A 21168-nucleotide genomic window follows, 5' to 3' on the forward strand; every position below is an offset into this window, starting at 1 on the left:
GTAACAGGTTCGAGAAGAGGGGCTGAATGGCCTCCTCCTGTCCCTGTGTAACAGGCTGGAAAGAGGGGGGCTGAATGGCCTCCTCCTGTTCCTGTGCAACAGGCTGGGAGAGAGAGAGAGGGGCTGAATGGCCTCCTGTTCTGTGTAACAGGCTCGTGGGAGGGGGGCTGAATGGCCTCCTCCTGTTCCTGTGTAACAGGCCGGGAGAGAGAGGGCTGAATGGCCTCCTCCTGTAACTGGCGGGAGGAGAGGGGCTGAATGGCCTCCTCCTGTTCCTATCCCACGCAGAATGTGAATCTCATCCAGGCTGACAGACTGATTTAACCCCCTGGGAGGGGCCCAGAGGTGAGCGAGTGCCAGGCTGAAGCAGGGTGGGGGGGTCACAGTGTCTGAGCTGCTGAGGGACAGAACGGGCGGGTCCGGGAGAGAGCAGCCGTCACAGAAACATTGCCAACCTCCCAGTTATTGACACAACCTTTCAGTGTAACTCTGCGCAGCTGTCTCAATGCTGCTCTATTCCAGAGCCCCGCTTGGTTTCACTCCACCTCACATTGTACTGTTCCCAGAAACTCTCCCCTTTCACTTTCATTACAGGCTCAAAGCACGAGGTGATTTGATATCCGTGGGAATCATTAACCCGTCCAGACTCGGCTGCTGTAGTTACCCTGCTCCCTCCTGTGGGTTCACTCTGAGACAGTGCAGCGCTCCCTCAGCACTGACCCTCCCACAGTGCGGCGCTCCCTCAGCACTGACCCTCCCACAGTGCGGCGCTCCCTCAGCACTGACCCTCCCAGTGCGGCGCTCCCTCAGCACTGACCCTCCCACAGTGCGGCGCTCCCTCAGCACTGACCCTCCCACAGTGCGGCGCTCCCTCAGCACTGACCCTCCCACAGTGCGGCGCACCCTCAGCACTGACCCTCCCACAGTGCGGCGCTCCCTCAGCACTGACCCTCCCACAGTGCGGCGCTCCCTCAGCACCGACCCTCCCACAGTGCGGCGTTCCCTCAGCACTGACCCTCCCACAGTGCGGCGCTCCCTCAGCATGGACCCTCCCACAGTGCGGCGCTCCCTCAGCACTGACCCTCCCGCAGTGCGGCGCTCCCTCAGCACTGACCCTCCCGCAGTGCGGCGCTCCCTCAGCACCGACCCTCCCGCAGTGCGGCGCTCCCTCAGCACCGACCCTCCCACAGTGCGGCACTCCCTCAGCACTGACCCTCCCACAGTGCGGAGCTCCCTCAGCACTGACCCTCCCACAGTGCGGCGCTCCCTCAGCACTGACCCTCCCACAGTGCGGCGCTCCCTCAGCACTGACCCTCCCACAGTGCGGCGCTCCCTCAGCACTGACCCTCCCACAGTGCGGCGCTCCCTCAGCACTGACCCTCCCACAGTGCGGCGCTCCCTCAGCACCGACCCTCCCACAGTGCGGCGCTCCCTCAGCACCGACCCTCCCACAGTGCAGCGCTCCCTCAGCACTGACCCTCCCACAGTGCGGCGCTCCCTCAGCATGACCCTCCCACAGTGCGGCGCTCCCTCAGCATGACCCTCCCACAGTGCGGCGCTCCCTCAGCACTGACCCTCCCACAGTGCGGTGCTCCCTCAGCACTGACCCTCCCACAGTGCGGTGCTCCCTCAGCACTGACCCTCCCACAGTGCAGCGTTCCCTCAGCACTGACCCTCCCACAGTGCAGCGTTCCCTCAGCACTGACCCTCCCACAGTGCGGCGCTCCCTCAGCACTGACCCTCCCACAGTGCGGCGCTCCCCAGCACCGACCCTCCCACAGTGCGGCGCGCCCTCGGCACTGACCCTCCCACAGTGCGGCGCTCCCTCAGCACTGACCCTCCCACAGTGCGGCGCTCCCTCAGCACCGACCCTCCCACAGTGCGGCGCTCCCTCAGCACCTACCCTCCCACAGTGCGGCGCTCCCTCAGCACTGACCCGCCCACAGTGCGGCGCTCCCTCAGCACTGACCCTCCCACAGTGCGGCGCTCCCTCAGCACCGACCCTCCCACAGTGCGGCGCTCCCTCAGCACCTACCCTCCCACAGTGCGGCGCTCCCTCAGCACTGACTCTCCCACAGTGCGGCGCTCCCTCAGCACTGACCCTCCCACAGTGCGGCGCTCCCTCAGCACTGACCCGCCCACAGTGCGGCGCTCCCTCAGCACCGACCCTCCCAGAGTGCGGCGCTCCCTCAGCACTGACCCTCCCACAGTGCGGCGCTCCCCTCAGCACTGACCCTCCCACAGTGCGGCGCTCCCTCAGCACGGACCCTCCCACAGTGCGGCGCTCCCTCAACACTGACCCTCCCGCAGTGCGGCGCTCCCTCAGCACCGACCCTCCCGCAGTGCGGCGCTCCCTCAGCACTGACCCTCCCACAGTGCGGCGCTCCCTCAGCACCGACCCACCCACAGTGCGGCGCTCCCTCAGCACTGACCCTCCCACAGTGCGGCGCTCCCTCAGCACTGACCCTCCCACAGTGCGGCGCTCCCTCAGCACTGACCCTCCCACAGTGCGGCGCTCCCTCAGCACTGACCCTCCCACAGTGCGGCGCTCCCTCAGCACTGACCCTCCCACAGTGCGGCGCTCCCTCAGCACTGACCCTCCCACAGTGCGGCGCTCCCTCAGCACTGACCCTCCCACAGTGCGGCGCACCCTCAGCACTGACCCTCCCACAGTGCGGCGCTCCCTCAGCACTGACCCTCCCACAGTGCGGCGCTCCCTCAGCACCGACCCTCCCACAGTGCGGCGTTCCCTCAGCACTGACCCTCCCACAGTGCGGCGCTCCCTCAGCATGGACCCTCCCACAGTGCGGCGCTCCCTCAGCACTGACCCTCCCGCAGTGCGGTGCTCCCTCAGCACTGACCCTCCCGCAGTGCGGCGCTCCCTCAGCACCGACCCTCCCGCAGTGCGGCGCTCCCTCAGCACCGACCCTCCCACAGTGCGGCACTCCCTCAGCACTGACCCTCCCACAGTGCGGAGCTCCCTCAGCACTGACCCTCCCACAGTGCGGCGCTCCCTCAGCACTGACCCTCCCACAGTGCGGCGCTCCCTCAGCACTGACCCTCCCACAGTGCGGCGCTCCCTCAGCACTGACCCTCCCACAGTGCGGCGCTCCCTCAGCACTGACCCTCCCACAGTGCGGCGCTCCCTCAGCACTGACCCTCCCACAGTGCGGCGCTCCCTCAGCACTGACCCTCCCACAGTGCGGCGCACCCTCAGCACTGACCCTCCCACAGTGCGGCGCACCCTCAGCACTGACCCTCCCACAGTGCGGCGCTCCCTCAGCACTGACCCTCCCACAGGGCGGCGCTCCCTCAGCACCGACCCTCCCACAGTGCGGCGTTCCCTCAGCACTGACCCTCCCACAGTGCGGCGCTCCCTCAGCATGGACCCTCCCACAGTGCGGCGCTCCCTCAGCACTGACCCTCCCGCAGTGCGGCGCTCCCTCAGCACTGACCCTCCCGCAGTGCGGCGCTCCCTCAGCACCGACCCTCCCGCAGTGCGGCGCTCCCTCAGCACCGACCCTCCCACAGTGCGGCACTCCCTCAGCACTGACCCTCCCACAGTGCGGAGCTCCCTCAGCACTGACCCTCCCACAGTGCGGCGCTCCCTCAGCACTGACCCTCCCACAGTGCGGCGCTCCCTCAGCACTGACCCTCCCACAGTGCGGCGCTCCCTCAGCACTGACCCTCCCACAGTGCGGCGCTCCCTCAGCACTGACCCTCCCACAGTGCGGCGCTCCCTCAGCACTGACCCTCCCACAGTGCGGCGCTCCCTCAGCACCGACCCTCCCACAGTGCGGCGCTCCCTCAGCACCGACCCTCCCACAGTGCAGCGCTCCCTCAGCACTGACCCTCCCACAGTGCGGCGCTCCCTCAGCATGACCCTCCCACAGTGCGGCGCTCCCTCAGCATGACCCTCCCACAGTGCGGCGCTCCCTCAGCGCTGACCCTCCCACAGTGCGGCGCTACCTCAGCACCGACCCTCCCGCAGTGCGGCGCTCCCTCAGCACCGACCCTCACACAGTGCGGCGCTCCCTCAGCACTGACCCTCACACAGTGCGGCGCTCCCTCAGCACTGACCCTCCCACAGTGCGGCGCTCCCTCAGCACTGACCCTCCCACAGTGCGGCGCGCCCTCAGCACTGACCCTCCCACAGTGTGGCGCTCCCTCAGCACTGACCCTCACACAGTGCGGCGCTCCCTCAGCACTGACCCTCCCACAGTGCGGCGCTCCCTCAGCATGACCCTCCCACAGTGCGGCGCTCCCTCAGCATGACCCTCCCACAGTGCGGCGCTCCCTCAGCGCTGACCCTCCCACAGTGCGGCGCTACCTCAGCACCGACCCTCCCGCAGTGCGGCGCTCCCTCAGCACCGACCCTCACACAGTGCGGCGCTCCCTCAGCACTGACCCTCACACAGTGCGGCGCTCCCTCAGCACTGACCCTCCCACAGTGCGGCGCTCCTCAGCACTGACCCTCCCACAGTGCGGCGCGCCCTCAGCACTGACCCTCCCACAGTGTGGCGCTCCCTCAGCACTGACCCTCCCACAGAGCGGCGCTCCCTCAGCACTGACCCTCCCACAGTGCGGCGCTCCCTCAGCACTGACCCTCCCACAGTGCGGCGCGCCCTCAGCACTGACCCTCCCACAGTGCAGCGTTCCCTCAGCACTGACACTCCCACAGTGCAGCGTTCCCTCAGCACTGACACTCCCACAGTGCAGCGTTCCCTCAGCACTGACCCTCCCACAGTGCAGCGTTCCCTCAGCACTGGACCCTCCCACAGTGCAGCGTTCCCTCAGCACTGACCCTCCCACAGAGCAGCGTCCCTCAGCACTGACCCTCCCACAGTGCAGCGTTCCCTCAGCACTGACCCTCCCCACAGTGCAGCGTTTCCCTCAGCACTGACCCTCCCACAGTGCGGCGCTCCCTCAGCACTGACCCTCCCACAGTGCGGCGCTCCCCAGCACCGACCCTCCCACAGTGCGGCGCGCCCTCGGCACTGACCCTCCCACAGTGCGGCGCTCCCTCAGCACTGACCCTCCCACAGTGCGGTGCTCCCTCAGCACCGACCCTCCCACAGTGCGGCGCTCCCTCAGCACCTACCCTCCCACAGTGCGGCGCTCCCTCAGCACTGACCCGCCCACAGTGCGGCGCTCCCTCAGCACTGACCCTCCCACAGTGCGGCGCTCCCTCAGCACCGACCCTCCCACAGTGCGGCGCTCCCTCAGCACCTACCCTCCCACAGTGCGGCGCTCCCTCAGCACTGACCCTCCCACAGTGCGGCGCTCCCTCAGCACCGACCCTCCCACAGTGCGGCGGCTCCCTCAGCACTGACCTCCCGCAGTGCGGCACTCCCTCAGCACCTACCCTCCCACAGTGCGGCGCTCCCTCAGCACTGACCCTCCCACAGTGCGGCGCTCCCTCAGCACGGACCCTCCCACAGTGCGGCGCTCCCTCAACACTGACCCTCCCGCAGTGCGGCGCTCCCTCAGCACCGACCCTCCCACAGTGCGGCGCTCCCTCAGCACTGACCCTCCCACAGTGCGGCGCTCCCCTCAGCACTGACTCTCCCACAGTGCGGCGCTCCCTCAGCACGGACCCTCCCACAGTGCGGCGTTCCCTCAGCACTGACCCTCCCACAATGCAGCGTTCCCTCAGCACTGACCCTCCCACAGTGCAGCGTTCCTCAGCACTGACCCTCCCACAGTGCGGTGCTCCCTCAGCACTGACCCTCCCACAGAGCAGCGTTCCCTCAGCACTGACCCTCCCACAGTGCGGCGCTCCCTCAGCACTGACCCTCCCACAGTGCGGCGCTCCCCTCAGCACTGACCCTCCCACAGTGCGGCGCTCCCTCAGCACGGACCCTCCCACAGTGCGGCGCTCCCTCAACACTGACCCTCCCGCAGTGCGGCGCTCCCTCAGCACCGACCCTCCCGCAGTGCGGCGCTCCCTCAGCACTGACCCTCCCACAGTGCGGCGCTCCCTCAGCACCGACCCACCCACAGTGCGGCGCTCCCTCAGCACTGACCCTCCCACAGTGCGGCGCTCCCTCAGCACTGACCCTCCCACAGTGCGGCGCTCCCTCAGCACTGAGCCTCCCACAGTGCGGCGCTCCCTCAGCACTGACCCTCCCACAGTGCGGCACTCCCTCAGCACTGACCCTCCCACAGTGCGGCGCTCCCTCAGCACTGACCCTCCCACAGTGCGGCACTCCCTCAGCACTGACCCTCCCACAGTGCGGCGCTCCCTCAGCACTGACCCTCCCACAGTGCGGCGCTTCCTCAGCACTGACCCGCCCACAGTGCGGCGCTCCCTCAGCACCGACCCTCCCACAGTGCGGCGCTCCCTCAGCACTGACCCTCCCACAGTGCGGCGCTCCCCTCAGCACTGACCCTCCCACAGTGCGGCGCTCCCTCAGCACGGACCCTCCCACAGTGCGGCGCTCCCTCAACACTGACCCTCCCGCAGTGCGGCGCTCCCTCAGCACCGACCCTCCCACAGTGTGGCGCTCCCTCAGCACTGACCCTCCCACAGTGCGGCGCTCCCCTCAGCACTGACCCTCCCACAGTGCGGCGCTCCCTCAGCACGGACCCTCCCACAGTGCGGCGTTCCCTCAGCACTGACCCTCCCACAATGCAGCGTTCCCTCAGCACTGACCCTCCCACAGTGCAGCGTTCCCTCAGCACTGACCTCCCACAGTGCGGTGCTCCCTCAGCACTGACCCTCCCACAGAGCAGCGTTCCCTCAGCACTGACCCTCCCACAGTGCAGCGTTCCCTCAGCACTGACCCTCCCACAGTGCAGCGTTCCCTCAGCACTGACCCTCCACAGTGCGGCGCTCCCTCAGCACTGACCCTCCCACAGTGCGGCGCTCCCCAGCACTGACCCTCCCACAGTGCGGCGCTCCCTCAGCACTGACCCTCCCACAGTGCGGCGCTCCCTCAGCACTGACCCTCCCACAGTGCGGCGCAGCCTCAGCACTGACCCTCCCACAGTGCGGCGCAGCCTCAGCACTGACCCTCCCACAGTGCGGCGCTCCCTCAGCACCGACCCTCCCACAGTGCGGCACTCCCTCAGCACCGACCCTCCCACAGTGCGGCGCTCCCTCAGCACTGACCCTCCCACAGTGCGGCGCAGCCTCAGCACTGACCCTCCCACAGTGCGGCGCTCCCTCAGCACTGACCCTCCCACAGTGCGGCGCTCCCTCAGCACCGACCCTCCACAGTGCGGCGCTCCCTCAGCACTGACCCTCCCACAGTGCAGCGCTCCCTCAGCACCGACCCTCCACAGTGCGGCGCTCCCTCAGCACCGACCCTCCCACAGTGCGGCGCTCCCTCAGCACTGACCCTCCCACAGTGCGGCGCTCCCTCAGCACCGACCCTCCCACAGTGCGGCGCTCCCTCAGCACTGACCCTCCCACAGTGCGGCGCTCCCTCAGCACTGACCCTCCCACCGTGCGGCGCAGCCTCAGGGTGGCAGCAGCTGCAGGAATCCGGCGGTGCTTACAGTTTGGGATGTTAATCCCAGCGGGAATGCCGCTTCCTGCGAACGTCAGCACGTCCAGTGAGGTGAAGTCCGGCTTCAGGAAGCGATCCTTCTCGAATTCCTTGGGCCAGGGAGTTCTGGGAGCAGGCGTTCCGCAGACGCCACCAGCTGGGCAAACTTGGCACTCATATCCTTATTCACCACGGCCACGAACCTGGGGTTGGGGGTGTGGGGGTAGAGACATAGTAGTCAGCCATTCAGCCCTTCGAGCCTGCTACCCCCATTCATTTTGATCATCGAATTCAATATCCTGATCCCCCGCCTTCCCCCCCCCCCAAAATCCCTCGATCCCATTAGCCCCAAGAGCGAGATCTAATTTCTTCCTGAAATCACACAACGTTTTGGCCTCAACTACTTTCTGTGGGAGTGAATTCCTCCACCCTCTGGGGGAAGAAATTTCTCGTCACCTCAGTTGGAACAAAGAAAGTTACAGCACAGAAAAGGCCTTTCGGCCCCTCCAAGCCTGCACCGACCATGCTGCCCACGACTGAACTAAAACCCCCTACCCTTCCGGGGACCGTATCCCTCCATTCCCATCCTATTCATGTACTTGTCCAGACGTCCCTTAAAAGTCACCATCGTATCCGCTTCCGCTACCTCCCTCGGCAGCGAGTTCCAGGCACCCACCACCCTCTGTGTAAAAAATCTGCCGCGTACATCTCCTTTAAACCTTGCCCCTCGCACCTTAAACCTGTGCCCCCCAGCAATTGACTCTTCCACCCTGGGAAAAAGCTTCTGACGATCCACTCTGTCCATGCCTCTCATAATCTTGTAGACTTCTATCAAGGCCTCCCCTCAACCTCCGTCGTTCAAGTGAGAACAAACCAAGTTTCTCCAACCTCTCCTCATAGCTAATGCCCTCCATACCAGGCAACATCCTGGTAAATCTTTTCTGTACCCTCTCCAAAGCCTCCTTCTGGTAGTGTGGCGACCAGAATTGAACACCATATTCCAAGTGCGGCCTAACTAAGGTTCCATAAGGTTTACCCATTATCCTCAAACTATGACCCCTAGTTCTATGACCTTTATCCTCAAACTGTGACACCATTGGGAACATTCTTTCTGAATCTCCCTGTCTAACCCTGTTAGAATTTTATAAGTTACTATGAGATCCCCTCTCACTCTTCTAAACTCCAGTGAATATAACACTGATCCAGAACTAACAACCACTGCCTAATCCCTGGGAAACAGCAGGAATCTCGCAAAGCCAAGAGAACCCATCGCCATTCTACCCCCCTCTCCAGCCCAATAGTCCCCCCTCCGTCACTGTGGACTGGGGCAGGACCACCGCGACCTGGGCTGTGCAGAAAGCTGCGACCCCCCATCCCACATACCACCATCCCCCCCCCCCCCACCGACCCACATCTCTCCCGCTCCTATCCCTCCCTCAGGACATCCCAAAGTGAAACACAGACCCCTCCCCCCCAGCCCCTCTCCCTCAGGACGTCCCAAAGTGTGTCGCACACAATGAAGGAGTTTTGTTTGAAGTCTGCTCACTGTTGTAATGTGGGAAAGGCAGCAGCCAATTTACACACAGCAAGATCCCACACACAGTAATGATCACATGACCGCACAGTGGCACTGCGGTTAGCGCTGCTACCTCACAGCGCCAGGGACCCGGATTCAATTCCCAGCTTGGGTCACTGTGTGAGGAGTTTGCACATTCTCCCCGTATCTGCGTGGGTTTCCTCCGGGCGCTCCGGTTTCCTCCCACACTCCAAAGATGTGCGGGTTAGGTGGATTGGCCATGCTAAATTGCCCCTTAGTGTATAAAGATGTGTGGGTTAGATGGATGGCCGTGCTAAATTGCCCCTTAGTGTCCAAAGATGTGCAGGTTAGGTGGATTGGCCATGCTAAATTGCCCCTTAGTGTATAAAGATGTGTGGGTTAGATGGATTGGCCGTGCTAAATTGCCCCTTAGTGTCCAAAGATGTGCAGGTTAGGTGTATTGGCCATGCTAAATTATCCCTTAGTGTCCAAAGATGTGCAGGTTAGGTGGATTGGCCATGCTAAAATTGCCCCTTCGTGTCAGAGGGACTAGCGACGGTAAAGCATGAGATTATGGAGTAGGGTCTGGATGGGATTCTTGTCAGTGTAGATTTGATGGGCTGAATGGCCTCCCTCTAGATCATCTGTTTTTAGTGATGTTGGTTTGAGGGAGAAATATTGCCCCGGGACACTGGGGAGATGTCCCCCCCCCCGCCCGGGCTCTTCTTCCAATAGTGGCTGTGGGATCTTTGACCTCCTGCCCCGAGAGGGCAGACGGAGCCTCGGTTTAATGTCTCATCCCGAGAGACAGCCCCTCCCCGACAGCGCTGACCAGACCATTACCTTCAAACTCTCCCCGCGAGCCGTACGGGTCTCGATAACTTTCGATGAACCCGATGTAGCTGTGGAAACAATGGAAGAGGAGAAATGGGTTAAGATGACCCTTGGCCAACAACGTCTCCCTTGTGCCACCTGCCTCATCTGTGCCCCACTCTGCCCCCCCATCACTGCTCGTTACCCCCACATTTATCCCCCTTCAACCGCCCCCCCCCCCCCCCCCCCCCCCTCCAGCACCAACGCCTGGCAGAGTTATCAATGCACAAATACAGAGATTTACAGCACGGAAACAGGCCCTTCGGCCCAACTTGTCCATGACGCCCTTTTTTTTAAGCCCCTAAGCTAATCCCAATTGCCCGCGTTTGGCCCATATCCCTCTATACCCATCTTACCCATGTAACTATCTAAAGGCTTTTTAAAAGAACAAAACTGTACCCGCCTCTACTACTACCTCTGGCAGCTTGTTCCAGACACTCACCACCCTCTGTGTGAAACAATTGCCCCTCTGGACACTTTTGTTTCTCTCCCCTCTCACCTTAAACCTACACCCTCTAGTTTTAGACTCCCCTACCTTTGGGAAAAGATGTTGACTATCTAGCTGATCTGAGCCCCTCATTATTTTATAGACCTCTATAAGATCATCCCTCAGCCTCCTACGCTCCAGAGAAAAAAAGTCCCAGTCTATCCAGCCTCTCCTTATAACTCAAACCATCAAGTTCCGGTAGCATCCTAGTAAATCTTTTCTGCGCTCTTTCTAGTTTAATAATATCCATTCCATAATAGTGACCAGAACTGTACACAGTATTCCAAGTGTGGCCTTACCAATGTCTTGTCCAACTTCAACAAGACGTCCCAACTCCTGTATTCAATGTTCTGACCAATGAAACCAAGCATGCCGAATGCCTTCTTCACCACTCTGTCCACCTGTGACTCCACTTTCAAGGAGCTATGAACCTGTTCCCCCAGATCTCTTTGTTCTGTAACTCTCCCCAGAAGACCATAAGACATAGGAGTAGAATTAGGCCACTCGGCCCATCGAGTCTGCTCCGCCATTCAATCATGGCTGATATTTTTCTCATCCCCATTCTCCTGCCTTTTCCCCATAACCCCATATCCCCTAATTAACAAGAACCTATCTATCTCTGTCTTAAAGACACTCATTGACCCGGCCTCCACAGCCTTCTGCGGCAAAGAGTTCCACAGATTCACCACTCTCTGCCTGAAGAAATTCCTCCTCATCTCTGTTTTAAAGGATCGTCCCTTTACCCCGAGGTTGTGCCCTCTGGTTCTAGTTTTTCCTACTAGTGGAAACATCCTCTCCACGTCCACTCTATCCAGGCCTCGCAGTATCCTGTAAGTTTCAATAAGATCCCACCCCCTCATCCTTCTAAACTCCACGGGTACAGACCCAGAGTCCTCAACCCCAAGGCTCAACGTGCAAAGCCCGCCCCAGTTGAACATCTCGTCTGCCAGATACCCGTGAGGTGATACAGGAGCCGCCAGAGGAAGCATGGGGCAATAGCTCACCTTTCCACGATGGGCCCTGCGTCTTTAATCCAGTGCTTGGAACCCTCTTTGTGAGCCTCGATGGAACCAGTGTTGAAACTTTGTATGTACCGCTCCAACATGGCCGCCACGTTGGGGGAAGCAGCGTGGTTCTGTTGAGATAACAGGCCGCAAGATAAAGCTGGGCAAACCACAGTGTTCACCCCACCCCTCCCTGACATGGCAGCTCAGAGCACCGGGCAGTCGCAGGAATCCGCACAAGCAGAGGGGAAAAGGCAGCTAATCCCACACCCGACATGGTGACAGTGGGTTAGCACTGCTGCCTCACAGCGCCAGGGACCCGGTTCGATTCCCAGCTTGGGTCACTGTCTGTGTGGGAGTCTGCACATTCCCCCCGTGTCTGCGTGGTTTTCCTCCGGGTGCTCCGGTTTCCTCCTACAGTCCAAAAGATGTGCGGGTTAGGTGGATTGGCCATGCTAAATTGCCCCTTAGTGTCAGGGGGACTAGCTGGGGTAAATGCATGGGGTTATAGGGATAGGAACTGGGTGGGATTGCGGTCGGTGCCGATCGATGGGCCGAATGGCCTCCTTCTGCACTTTAGGATTCTGTGATTCCCACAGCGCCAGGGACCCAGGTTCAATTCCCGGCTTGGGTCACTGTCTGTGCGGAGTCTGCACGTTCTCTCCCCGTGTCTGCGTGGGTTTCCTCCGGGTGCTCCGGTTTCCTCCCACAGTCTGAAAGACGTGCTGGTTAGATGCATTGGCCGTGCTAAATTCTCCCTCAGTGTAACCGGAACAGGCGCCGGAGTGTGGCAACTAGGGGATTTTCACAGGAACTTCACTGCAGTGTTAATGTAAGCTGACTTGTGACACTAACAAAATGAACTAAAAAAAACAGAATTGTACAGCTCACAAAACTCAGAATATCTCAAGTCCTCACAAGGGAGGGGGAATGTCTGTGGGACAGAGTGGGGAGCCAACATTTGGGGAGAGGGGCGAGAGAGACGCACAGACGGGGGGGACCAACATCTTGGGGGGGGGGGGGGAGGGGGGGGAGAAGAGAGATGCACAGATGGGGGGACCAACATCTGGCTGGGGGGGGAGACCTACAGATGGGGGGACCAACATCTGGCTGGGGGGGGGGGAGACCAACATCTGGCTGGGGGGGAGACCTACAGATGGGGGGACCAACATCTGGCTGGGGGGGTTGGGAGGAGGGAGAAGAGAGATGCACAGATGGGGGGACCAACATCTGGGGAAAGGTCGTAGAGGGACGCACAGATGGGGGGGGGGGGAACTAACATCTGGGGGGGACGGAGGAGAGAGAGACGCACAGATGGGGGGGACAAACATCTTTGGGGGGGGGGGAAGAGAACTAACATCTGGGGGGACGGGGGGGGACCAACATCTTAGAACATAGAACATTACAGCGCAGAACAGGCCCTTCGGCCCACGATGTTGCACCGACCAGTTAAAAAAAAACTGTGACCCTCCAACCTAAACCAATTTCTTTTCGTCCATGAACCTATCTACGGATCTCTTAAACGCCCCCAAACTAGGCGCATTTACTACTGATGCTGGCAGGGCATTCCAATCCCTCACCACCCTCTGGGTAAAGAACCTACCCCTGACATCGGTTCTATAACTACCCCCCCTCAATTTAAAGCCATGCCCCCTCGTGCTGGATTTCTCCATCAGAGGAAAAAGGCTATCACTATCCACCCTATCTAAACCTCTAATCATCTTATATGTTTCAATAAGATCCCCTCTTAGCCGCCGCCTTTCCAGCGAAAACAATCCCAAATCCCTCAGCCTCTCCTCATAGGATCTCCCCTCCATACCAGGCAACATCCTGGTAAACCTCCTCTGCACCCTCTCCAAAGCCTCCACATCCTTCCTGTAATGTGGGGACCAGAACTGCACACAGTACTCCAAGTGCGGCCGCACCAGAGTTGTGTACAGTTGCAACATAACGCTACGACTCCTAAATTCAATCCCCCTACCAATAAACGCCAAGACACCATATGCCTTCTTAACAACCTTATCTACTTGATTCCCAACTTTCAGGGATCTATGCACACATACACCTAGATCCCTCTGCTCCTCCACACTATTCAAAGTCCTCCCGTTAGCCCTATACTCAACACATCTGTTATTCCTACCAAAGTGAATTACCTCACACTTCTCCGCATTAAACTCCATCCGCCACCTCTCGGCCCAACTTTGCAACCTGTCTAAGTCTTCCTGCAAACTACGACACCCTTCCTCACTGTCTACCACACCACCGACTTTGGTGTCATCAGCAAATTTGCTAATCCACCCAACTATACCCTCATCCAGATCATTAATAAATATTACAAACAGCAGTGGCCCCAAAACAGATCCCTGAGGTACACCACTTGTAACCGCACTCCATGATGAATATTTACTATCAACCACCACCCTCTGTTTCCTATCCGCTAGCCAATTCCTGATCCAATTTCCTAGATCACCCCCAATCCCATACATCTGCATTTTCTGCAGAAGCCTACCATGGTGAACCTTGTCAAACGCCTTACTAAAATCCATATATACCACGTCCACTGCCTTGCCCCCATCCACCTCCTTGGTCACTTTCTCAAAAAACTCAATAAGGTTAGTAAGGCACGACCTACCTGCCACAAAACCATGCTGACTATCACCTATCAATTCATTACTCTCCAAATAACTATAAATCCTATCCCTTATAATTTTTTCCAACATCTTGCCGACAACAGAAGTGAGACTCACCGGTCTATAATTCCCGGGGATGTCTCTGTTCCCCTTCTTAAACAATGGGACAACATTCGCTAACCTCCAATCTTCTGGTACTATACCAGAGGCCAACGACGACCTGAAGATCAGAGCCAGAGGCTCTGCAATCACTTCTCTTGCCTCCCAGAGAATCCTTGGATAAATCCCATCCGGACCAGGGGATTTATCTATTTTCAGACCCTCCAGAATATCCTGCACATCCTCCTTATCAACTGTAATCTTGGGGGAGGGGGGAGAGAGACGCACAGACGGGAGGAACTAACATCTGGGGGGGACGGAGGAGAGAGAGGCGCACAGATGGGGGGGACAAACATCTTTGGGGGGGGGGCGAAGGGGGAAGAGAGACCCACAGACAGGGGGACCAACATCTGGGGGAGGGGACAGAGGAGAGAGAGATGCACAGGTGGGAGGACCAACATCTGGGGGGAGAGAGACCCACAGATGGGGGGAACCAACATCTGGGGGGCCAGAGGAGAGAGAGAGAGACGCACGGGGTTGTGGGGGGAGTGACTTTGCTTCTCCAGTCACAGATGCCCCCCGGCACACTGAATTTTTCCGGAATATTCTCTACGGCCCAGCGCACCTTGGCTTTCTCCAGACTCTCCACAACTTTCTTCATCAGCGGAGCGTAATCACCTCTGACCACGCGGAACGTGACTCCATCAAACTCGAAAACTCCACACTTGTGATCCGCCTCTCCCTCCTGCGGGGCGTCTATCAGAGAGAGTACTTCAAAATCATTCAAAAAAACACAGACCACAGGACAAGAGGAGCACAAAAGATTCCCCCGGAATGGGGAAACCAGGACTAACAAGATCCAATCCTTACACAGAGAAAAGGTTCAGAAAATTAAACACAATAGCACGCAGTGGCAGACCTGTATAACACTGGGGTACAGTACTGGTGGGGACGGGTCTGTCACTGTCGAACACTGGGGTACAGTACTGGGGGGACGGGTCTGTCACTGTATAACACTGGGGTACAGTACTGGTGGAGACGGGTCTGTCACTGTATAACACTGGGGTACAGTACTGGTGGGGACGGGTCTGTCACTGTATAACACTGGGGTACAGTACTGGTGGGGACGGGTCTGTCGCTGTATAACACTGGGGTACAGTACTGGTGGGGACGGGTCTATCGCTGTATAACACTGGGGTACAGTACTGGTGGGGACGGGTCTGTCGCTGTATAACACTGGGGTACAGTACTGGTGGGGACGGGTCTGTCGCTGTATAACACTGGGGTACAGTACTGGTGGGGACAGGTCTGTCACTGTATAACACTGGGGTACGGTACTGGTGGGGACGGGTCTGTCACTGTATAACACTGGGGTACAGTACTGGTGGGGACAGGTCTGTCACTGTATAACACTGGGGTACAGTACTGGTGGGGACGGGTCTGTCACTGTATAACACTGGGGTACAGTACTGGTGGGGACAGGTCTGTCACTGTATAACACTGGGGTACAGTACTGGTGGGGACAGGTCTGTCACTGTATAACACTGGGGTACGGTACTGGTGGGGACGGGTCTGTCACTGTATAACACTGGGGTACAGTACTGGTGGGGACAGGTCTGTCACTGTATAACACTGGGGTACAGTACTGGTGGGGACGGGTCTGTCACTGTATAACACTGGGGTACAGTACTGGTGGGGACGGGTCTGTCACTGTATAACACTGGGGTACTGTACTGGTGGGGACGGGTCTATCACTGTATAACACTGGGGTACAGTACTGGTGGGGACAGGTCCGTCACTGTATAACACTGGGGTACAGTACTGGTGGGGACGGGTCTGTCACTGTATAACACTGGGGTACAGTACTGGTGGGGACGGGTCTGTCACTGTATAACACTGGGGTACAGTACTGGTGGGGACGGGTCTGTCACTGTATAACACTGGGGTACAGTACTGGTGGGGACGGGTCTGTCACTGTATAACACTGGGGTACAGTACTGGTGGGGACGGGTCTATCACTGTATAACACTGGGGTACAGTACTGGTGGGGACGGGTCTGTCGCTGTATAACACTGGGGTACAGTACTGGTGGGGACGGGTCTATCACTGTATAACACTGGGGTACAGTAGTGGTGGGGACGGGTCTGTCGCTGTATAACACTGGGGTACAGTACTGGTAGGGACGGGTCTGTCACTGTATAACACTGGGGTTCAGTGCTGGTGGGGACAGGTCTGTCACTATATAACACTGGGGTACGGTACTGGTGGGGACGGGTCTGTCACTGTATAACACTGGGGTACAGTACTGGTGGGGACAGGTCTGTCACTGTATAACACTGGGGTACAGTACTGGTGGGGACAGGTCTGTCACTGTATAACACTGGGGTACAGTACTGGTGGGGACAAGTCTGTCACTGTATAACACTGGGGTACAGTACTGGTGGGGACGGGTCTGTCACTGTATAACACTGGGGTACAGTACTGGTGGGGACGGGTCTGTCACTATATAACACTGGGGTACGGTACTGGTGGGGACGGGTCTGTCACTGTATAACACTGGGGTACAGTACTGGTGGGGACAGGTCTGTCACTGTATAACACTGGGGTACAGTACTGGTGGGGACAGGTCTGTCACTGTATAACACTGGGGTACAGTACTGGTGGGGACAAGTCTGTCACTGTATAACACTGGGGTACAGTACTGGTGGGGACGGGTCTGTCACTGTATAACACTGGGGTACAGTACTGGTGGGGACGGGTCTGTCACTGTATAACACTGGGGTACAGTACTGGTGGGGACGGGTCTGTCACGGTATAACACTGGGGTACAGTACTGGTGGGGACGGGTCTGTCACTGTATAACACTGGGGTACAGGACTGGTGGGGACAGGTCTGTCACTGTATAACACTGGGGTACAGTACTGGTGGGGTCAGGTCTGTCACTGTATAACACTGGGGTACAGTACTGGTGGGGACGGGTCTGTCACTGTATAACACTGGGGTACAGTACTGGTGGGGACGGGTCTGTCACTGTATAACACTGGGGTACAGTACTGGTGGGGACGGGTCTGTCACTGTATAACACTGGGGTACAGTACTGGTGGGGACGGGTCTGTCACTGTATAACACTGGGGTACACTACTGGTGGGGACGGGTCTGTCACTGTATAACACTGGGGTACAGTACTGGTGGGGACGGGTCTGTCACTGTATAACACTGGGGTACAGTACTGGTGGGGACGGGTCTGTCACTGTATAACACTGGGGTACAGTACTGGTGGGGATGGGTCTGTCACTGTATAACACTGGGGTACAGTACTGGTGGGGATGGGTCTGTCACTGTATAACACTGGGGTACAGTACTGGTGGGGATGGGTCTGTCACTGTATAACACTGGGGTACAGTACTGGTGGGGACGGGTCTGTCACTGTATAACACTGGGGTACAGTACTGGTGGGGATGGGTCTGTCACTGTATAACACTGGGGTACAGTACTGGTGGGGACGGGTCTGTCACTGTATAACACTGGGGTACAGTACTGGTGGGGACGGGTCTGTCACTGTATAACACTGGGGTACATTGCGAGTACAGAGTAATGGTCCATCTCGGTGTAACTTTGTGTGTGTCCCATTCAGCACACACTGCGGCACTTGTCCACAACAGTCCAGCATGAAGGGGAGGGAAGTCAGTGGAAGAGAAAGTCACTCCATCTGTAAACACCTTACCATCCTTAATTGCGGAGGCCAGCCTGACCTCGTAGACGGGTTTTCCGTTAGGTCCCGCTGTTTTAAACAGACGAGTGTTGTACGCACTGATGCCCTGAGAGTAGAGAGAGAAAAATAAAATCAATCAACACTCCTTCTAGTCCCTCGGACTGGGGGAAGGAGCAGAGGGGGGAGTGGGCAAACGAGAGAGGGGCGCACATTCACAAGCGCGCACAGTGGGATGTTTGAGCAGTGGCACAGCGGGTTAGCACTGCTGCCTCACAGGGACCCGGGTTCGATTCCCGGCTTGGGTCACTGTCTGTGCGGAGTCAGCACGTTCTCCCCGTCTCTGCGTGGGTTTCCTCCCACAGAACAAAGAACAGTACAGCACAGGAAACAGGCCCTTCGACCCTCCAAGCCTGGGCCACTCCTTGGTCCAACTCGACCATTCGTTTGTATCCCTCCATTCCCAGGCTGCTCATGTGACTATCCAGGTAAGTCTTAAACGATGTCAGCGTGCCTGCCTCCACCACCCTACTTACATAAGAACATAAGAACAAAAGAAATAGGAGCAGGAGTAGGCCATCTAGCCCCTCGAGCCTGCCCCGCCATTCAATAAGATCATGGCTGATCTGACGTGGATCAGTACCACTTACCCGCCTGATCCCCATAACCCTTAATTCCCTTACCGATCAGGAATCCATCCATCCGCGCTTTAAACATATTCAGCGAGGTAGCCTCCACCACCTCAGTGGGCAGAGAATTCCAGAGATTCACCACCCTCTGGGAGAAGAAGTTCCTCCTCAACTCTGTCTTAAACCGACCCCCCTTTATTTTGAGGCTGTGTCCTCTAGTTTTAACTTCCTTACTAAGTGGAAAGAATCTCTCCGCCTCCACCCTATCCAGCCCCCGCATTATCTTATAAGTCTCCATAAGATCCCCCCTCATCCTTCTAAACTCCAACGAGTACAAACCCAATCTCCTCAGCCTCTCCTCATAATCCAAACCCCTCATCTCCGGTATCAACCTGGTGAACCTTCTCTGCACTCCCTCCAATGCCAATATATCCTTCCTCATATAAGGGGACCAATACTGCACACAGTATTCCAGCTGCGGCCTCACCAATGCCCTGTACAGGTGCATCAAGACATCCCTGCTTTTATATTCTATCCCCTTCGCAATATAGGCCAACATCCCATTTGCCTTCTTGATCACCTGTTGTACCTGCAGACTGGGCTTTTGCGTCTCATGCACAAGGATCCCCAGGTCCCTTTGCACGGTAGCATGTTTTAATTTGTTTCCATTGAGATAATAATCCCATTTGTTATTATTTCCTCCAAAGTGTATAACCTCGCATTTCTCAACGTTATACTCCATTTGCCATATCCTCGCCCACTCACTCAGCCTGTCCAAATCTCTCTGCAGATCTTCTCCGTCCTCCACACGATTCACTTTTCCACTTATCTTTGTGTCGTCTGCAAACTTCGTTACCCTACACTCCGTCCCCTCCTCCAGATCATCTATATAAATGGTAAACAGTTGCGGCCCGAGTACCGATCCCTGCGGCACGCCACTAGTTACCTTCCTCCAACCGGAAAAACACCCATTTATTCCGACTCTTTGCTTCCTGTCGGATAGCCAGTCCCCAATCCACTTGAACACACTACCCCCAACTCCGTGTGCCAGCGCATTCCAGGCCCCCACCTCCCTCTGTGTAAAAAAACGTCCCTCTGATATCTGAGTTATACCTCGCCCCTCTCACCTTCGCCCCTCTCACCTTGAGCCCGTGACCCCTTGTGATCGTCACCTCCGACCTGGGAAAAAGCTTCCCACTGTTCACCCTATCTATACCCTTCATAATTTTGTACACCTCTATTACAAAGAACAATACGGCACAGGAACAGACCCTTCGGCCCTCCAAGCCCGTACTAAAGTCCATATAGACGACATCCATTATTAGGTCTCCCCTCATTCTCCGTCTTTCCAAAGAACAAAGAACAGTACAGCACAGGAAACAGTCCGAAAGACGTGCTGGTTAGGGCGCTAAATTCTCCCTCGGTGTAACCCGAACAGGCGCCGGAGTGTGGCGACTAGGGGGATTTTCACAGTAACTTCACTGCAGTGTTAATGTAAGCCTTACTTGTGACACTAATAAATAAACTTTACTTTTATGTTCCTTCCCGAAAAAGTCACCCACCTTGGAATCCAGGAATTTCTGCGCCAGCTCCGCATCCTTCAGCTCACAGTTACCCGAGAAGTAGGTGGTGATGCCCTGGGGGGGGGGTGGGGGGGAAAGGAGAATGTTATGAGGCTCGGAGAGTGTAGCTACATTGCAGGCAGCTGGTTATACACCTCGCCCAAACATCACACTTTCTCGACACAACGCCATCAGACTGCCAACAGAGATAAGGAGGGGGTGTAGGGGCTGGAGGAGGTTACAGAGATAGGGAGGGGGTGTCGGGGCTGGAGGGGGTTACAGAGATAGGGAGGGGGTGTAGGGGCTGGAGGAGGTTACAGAGATAGGGAGGGGGTGTGTGGGCATCTCTGCACCTCGGGAAACATATCCAAGGCAATTCACGGCGAGAGAATTTTGATTCAAAAACCAACACCGAGACACGGGGAGATATTAGATTCAAATCTTGTTCAAAGCAGTAGGTTCGATCGCATCTTGATCAATAGGAGAGGATTAAGGGATGGAATTAGAGCTCCACCCCCCCAGGCAGCTGAAGGCACGGCCGCCAATGGCGGAGCGATGGGAATCGGGGGATGCTCGAGAGGCCGGAATTGGAGGAGCGCAGAGATCTCGGAGGGTTGTAGGGGGCTGGAGGAGGTTACAGAGAAAGGGAGGGTGTGTCGGGGTCTGGAGGAGGTTACAGAGAAAGGGAGGGTGTGTCGGGGTCTGGAGGAGGTTACAGAGATAGGGAGGGGGGTGTAGGGGCCTTGAGGAGGTTACAGAGATAGGGAGGGTGTGTCGGGGGCTGGAGGAGGTTACAGAGATAGGGAGGGCGATGTAGGGGCTGGAGGAGGTTACAGAGATAGGGAGGGGGGTGTACGGGGCTGGAGGAGGTTACAGAGATAGGGAGGGGGTGTAGGGGCTGGAGGAGGTTACAGAGATAGGGAGGGCGATGTAGGGGCTGGAGGAGGTTACAGAGATAGGGAGGGGGCGCAGGGGCTGGAGGAGGTTACAGAGATAGGGAGGAGGGTGTAGGGGCCTTGAGGAGGTTACAGAGATAGGGAGGGTATGTCGGGGGCTGGAGGAGGTTACAGAGATAGGGAGGGGGTGTAGGGGGGGCTGGAGGAGGTTACAGAGATAGGGAGGGGGGTGTACGGGGCTGGAGGAGG

The 21168-nt window shown here is 58.1% G+C and overlaps 1 protein-coding gene across 1 annotated transcript in view; it reads right to left on the bottom strand.

The window, feature by feature from the left end:
- Positions 1 to 7450: 7450 nt before the first annotated feature.
- dpp3 (dipeptidyl-peptidase 3) overlaps positions 7451 to 21168 on the bottom strand; it is a gene marked incomplete at its 3' end in the record, with an annotated part of 30920 nt that continues 17202 nt past the window's right edge. Inside the window, 7 exon segments of the mRNA XM_078207520.1 lie at positions 7451 to 7617; positions 7620 to 7695; positions 9872 to 9932; positions 11395 to 11525; positions 14749 to 14879; positions 17848 to 17941; positions 20024 to 20098. Of these exon segments, the coding sequence (XP_078063646.1) occupies positions 7451 to 7617; positions 7620 to 7695; positions 9872 to 9932; positions 11395 to 11525; positions 14749 to 14879; positions 17848 to 17941; positions 20024 to 20098 (735 nt within the window).

Source organism: Mustelus asterias, unplaced genomic scaffold (assembly GCF_964213995.1).
Source record: "Mustelus asterias unplaced genomic scaffold, sMusAst1.hap1.1 HAP1_SCAFFOLD_2413, whole genome shotgun sequence".
Classification (NCBI taxonomy): domain Eukaryota; kingdom Metazoa; phylum Chordata; class Chondrichthyes; order Carcharhiniformes; family Triakidae; genus Mustelus; species Mustelus asterias.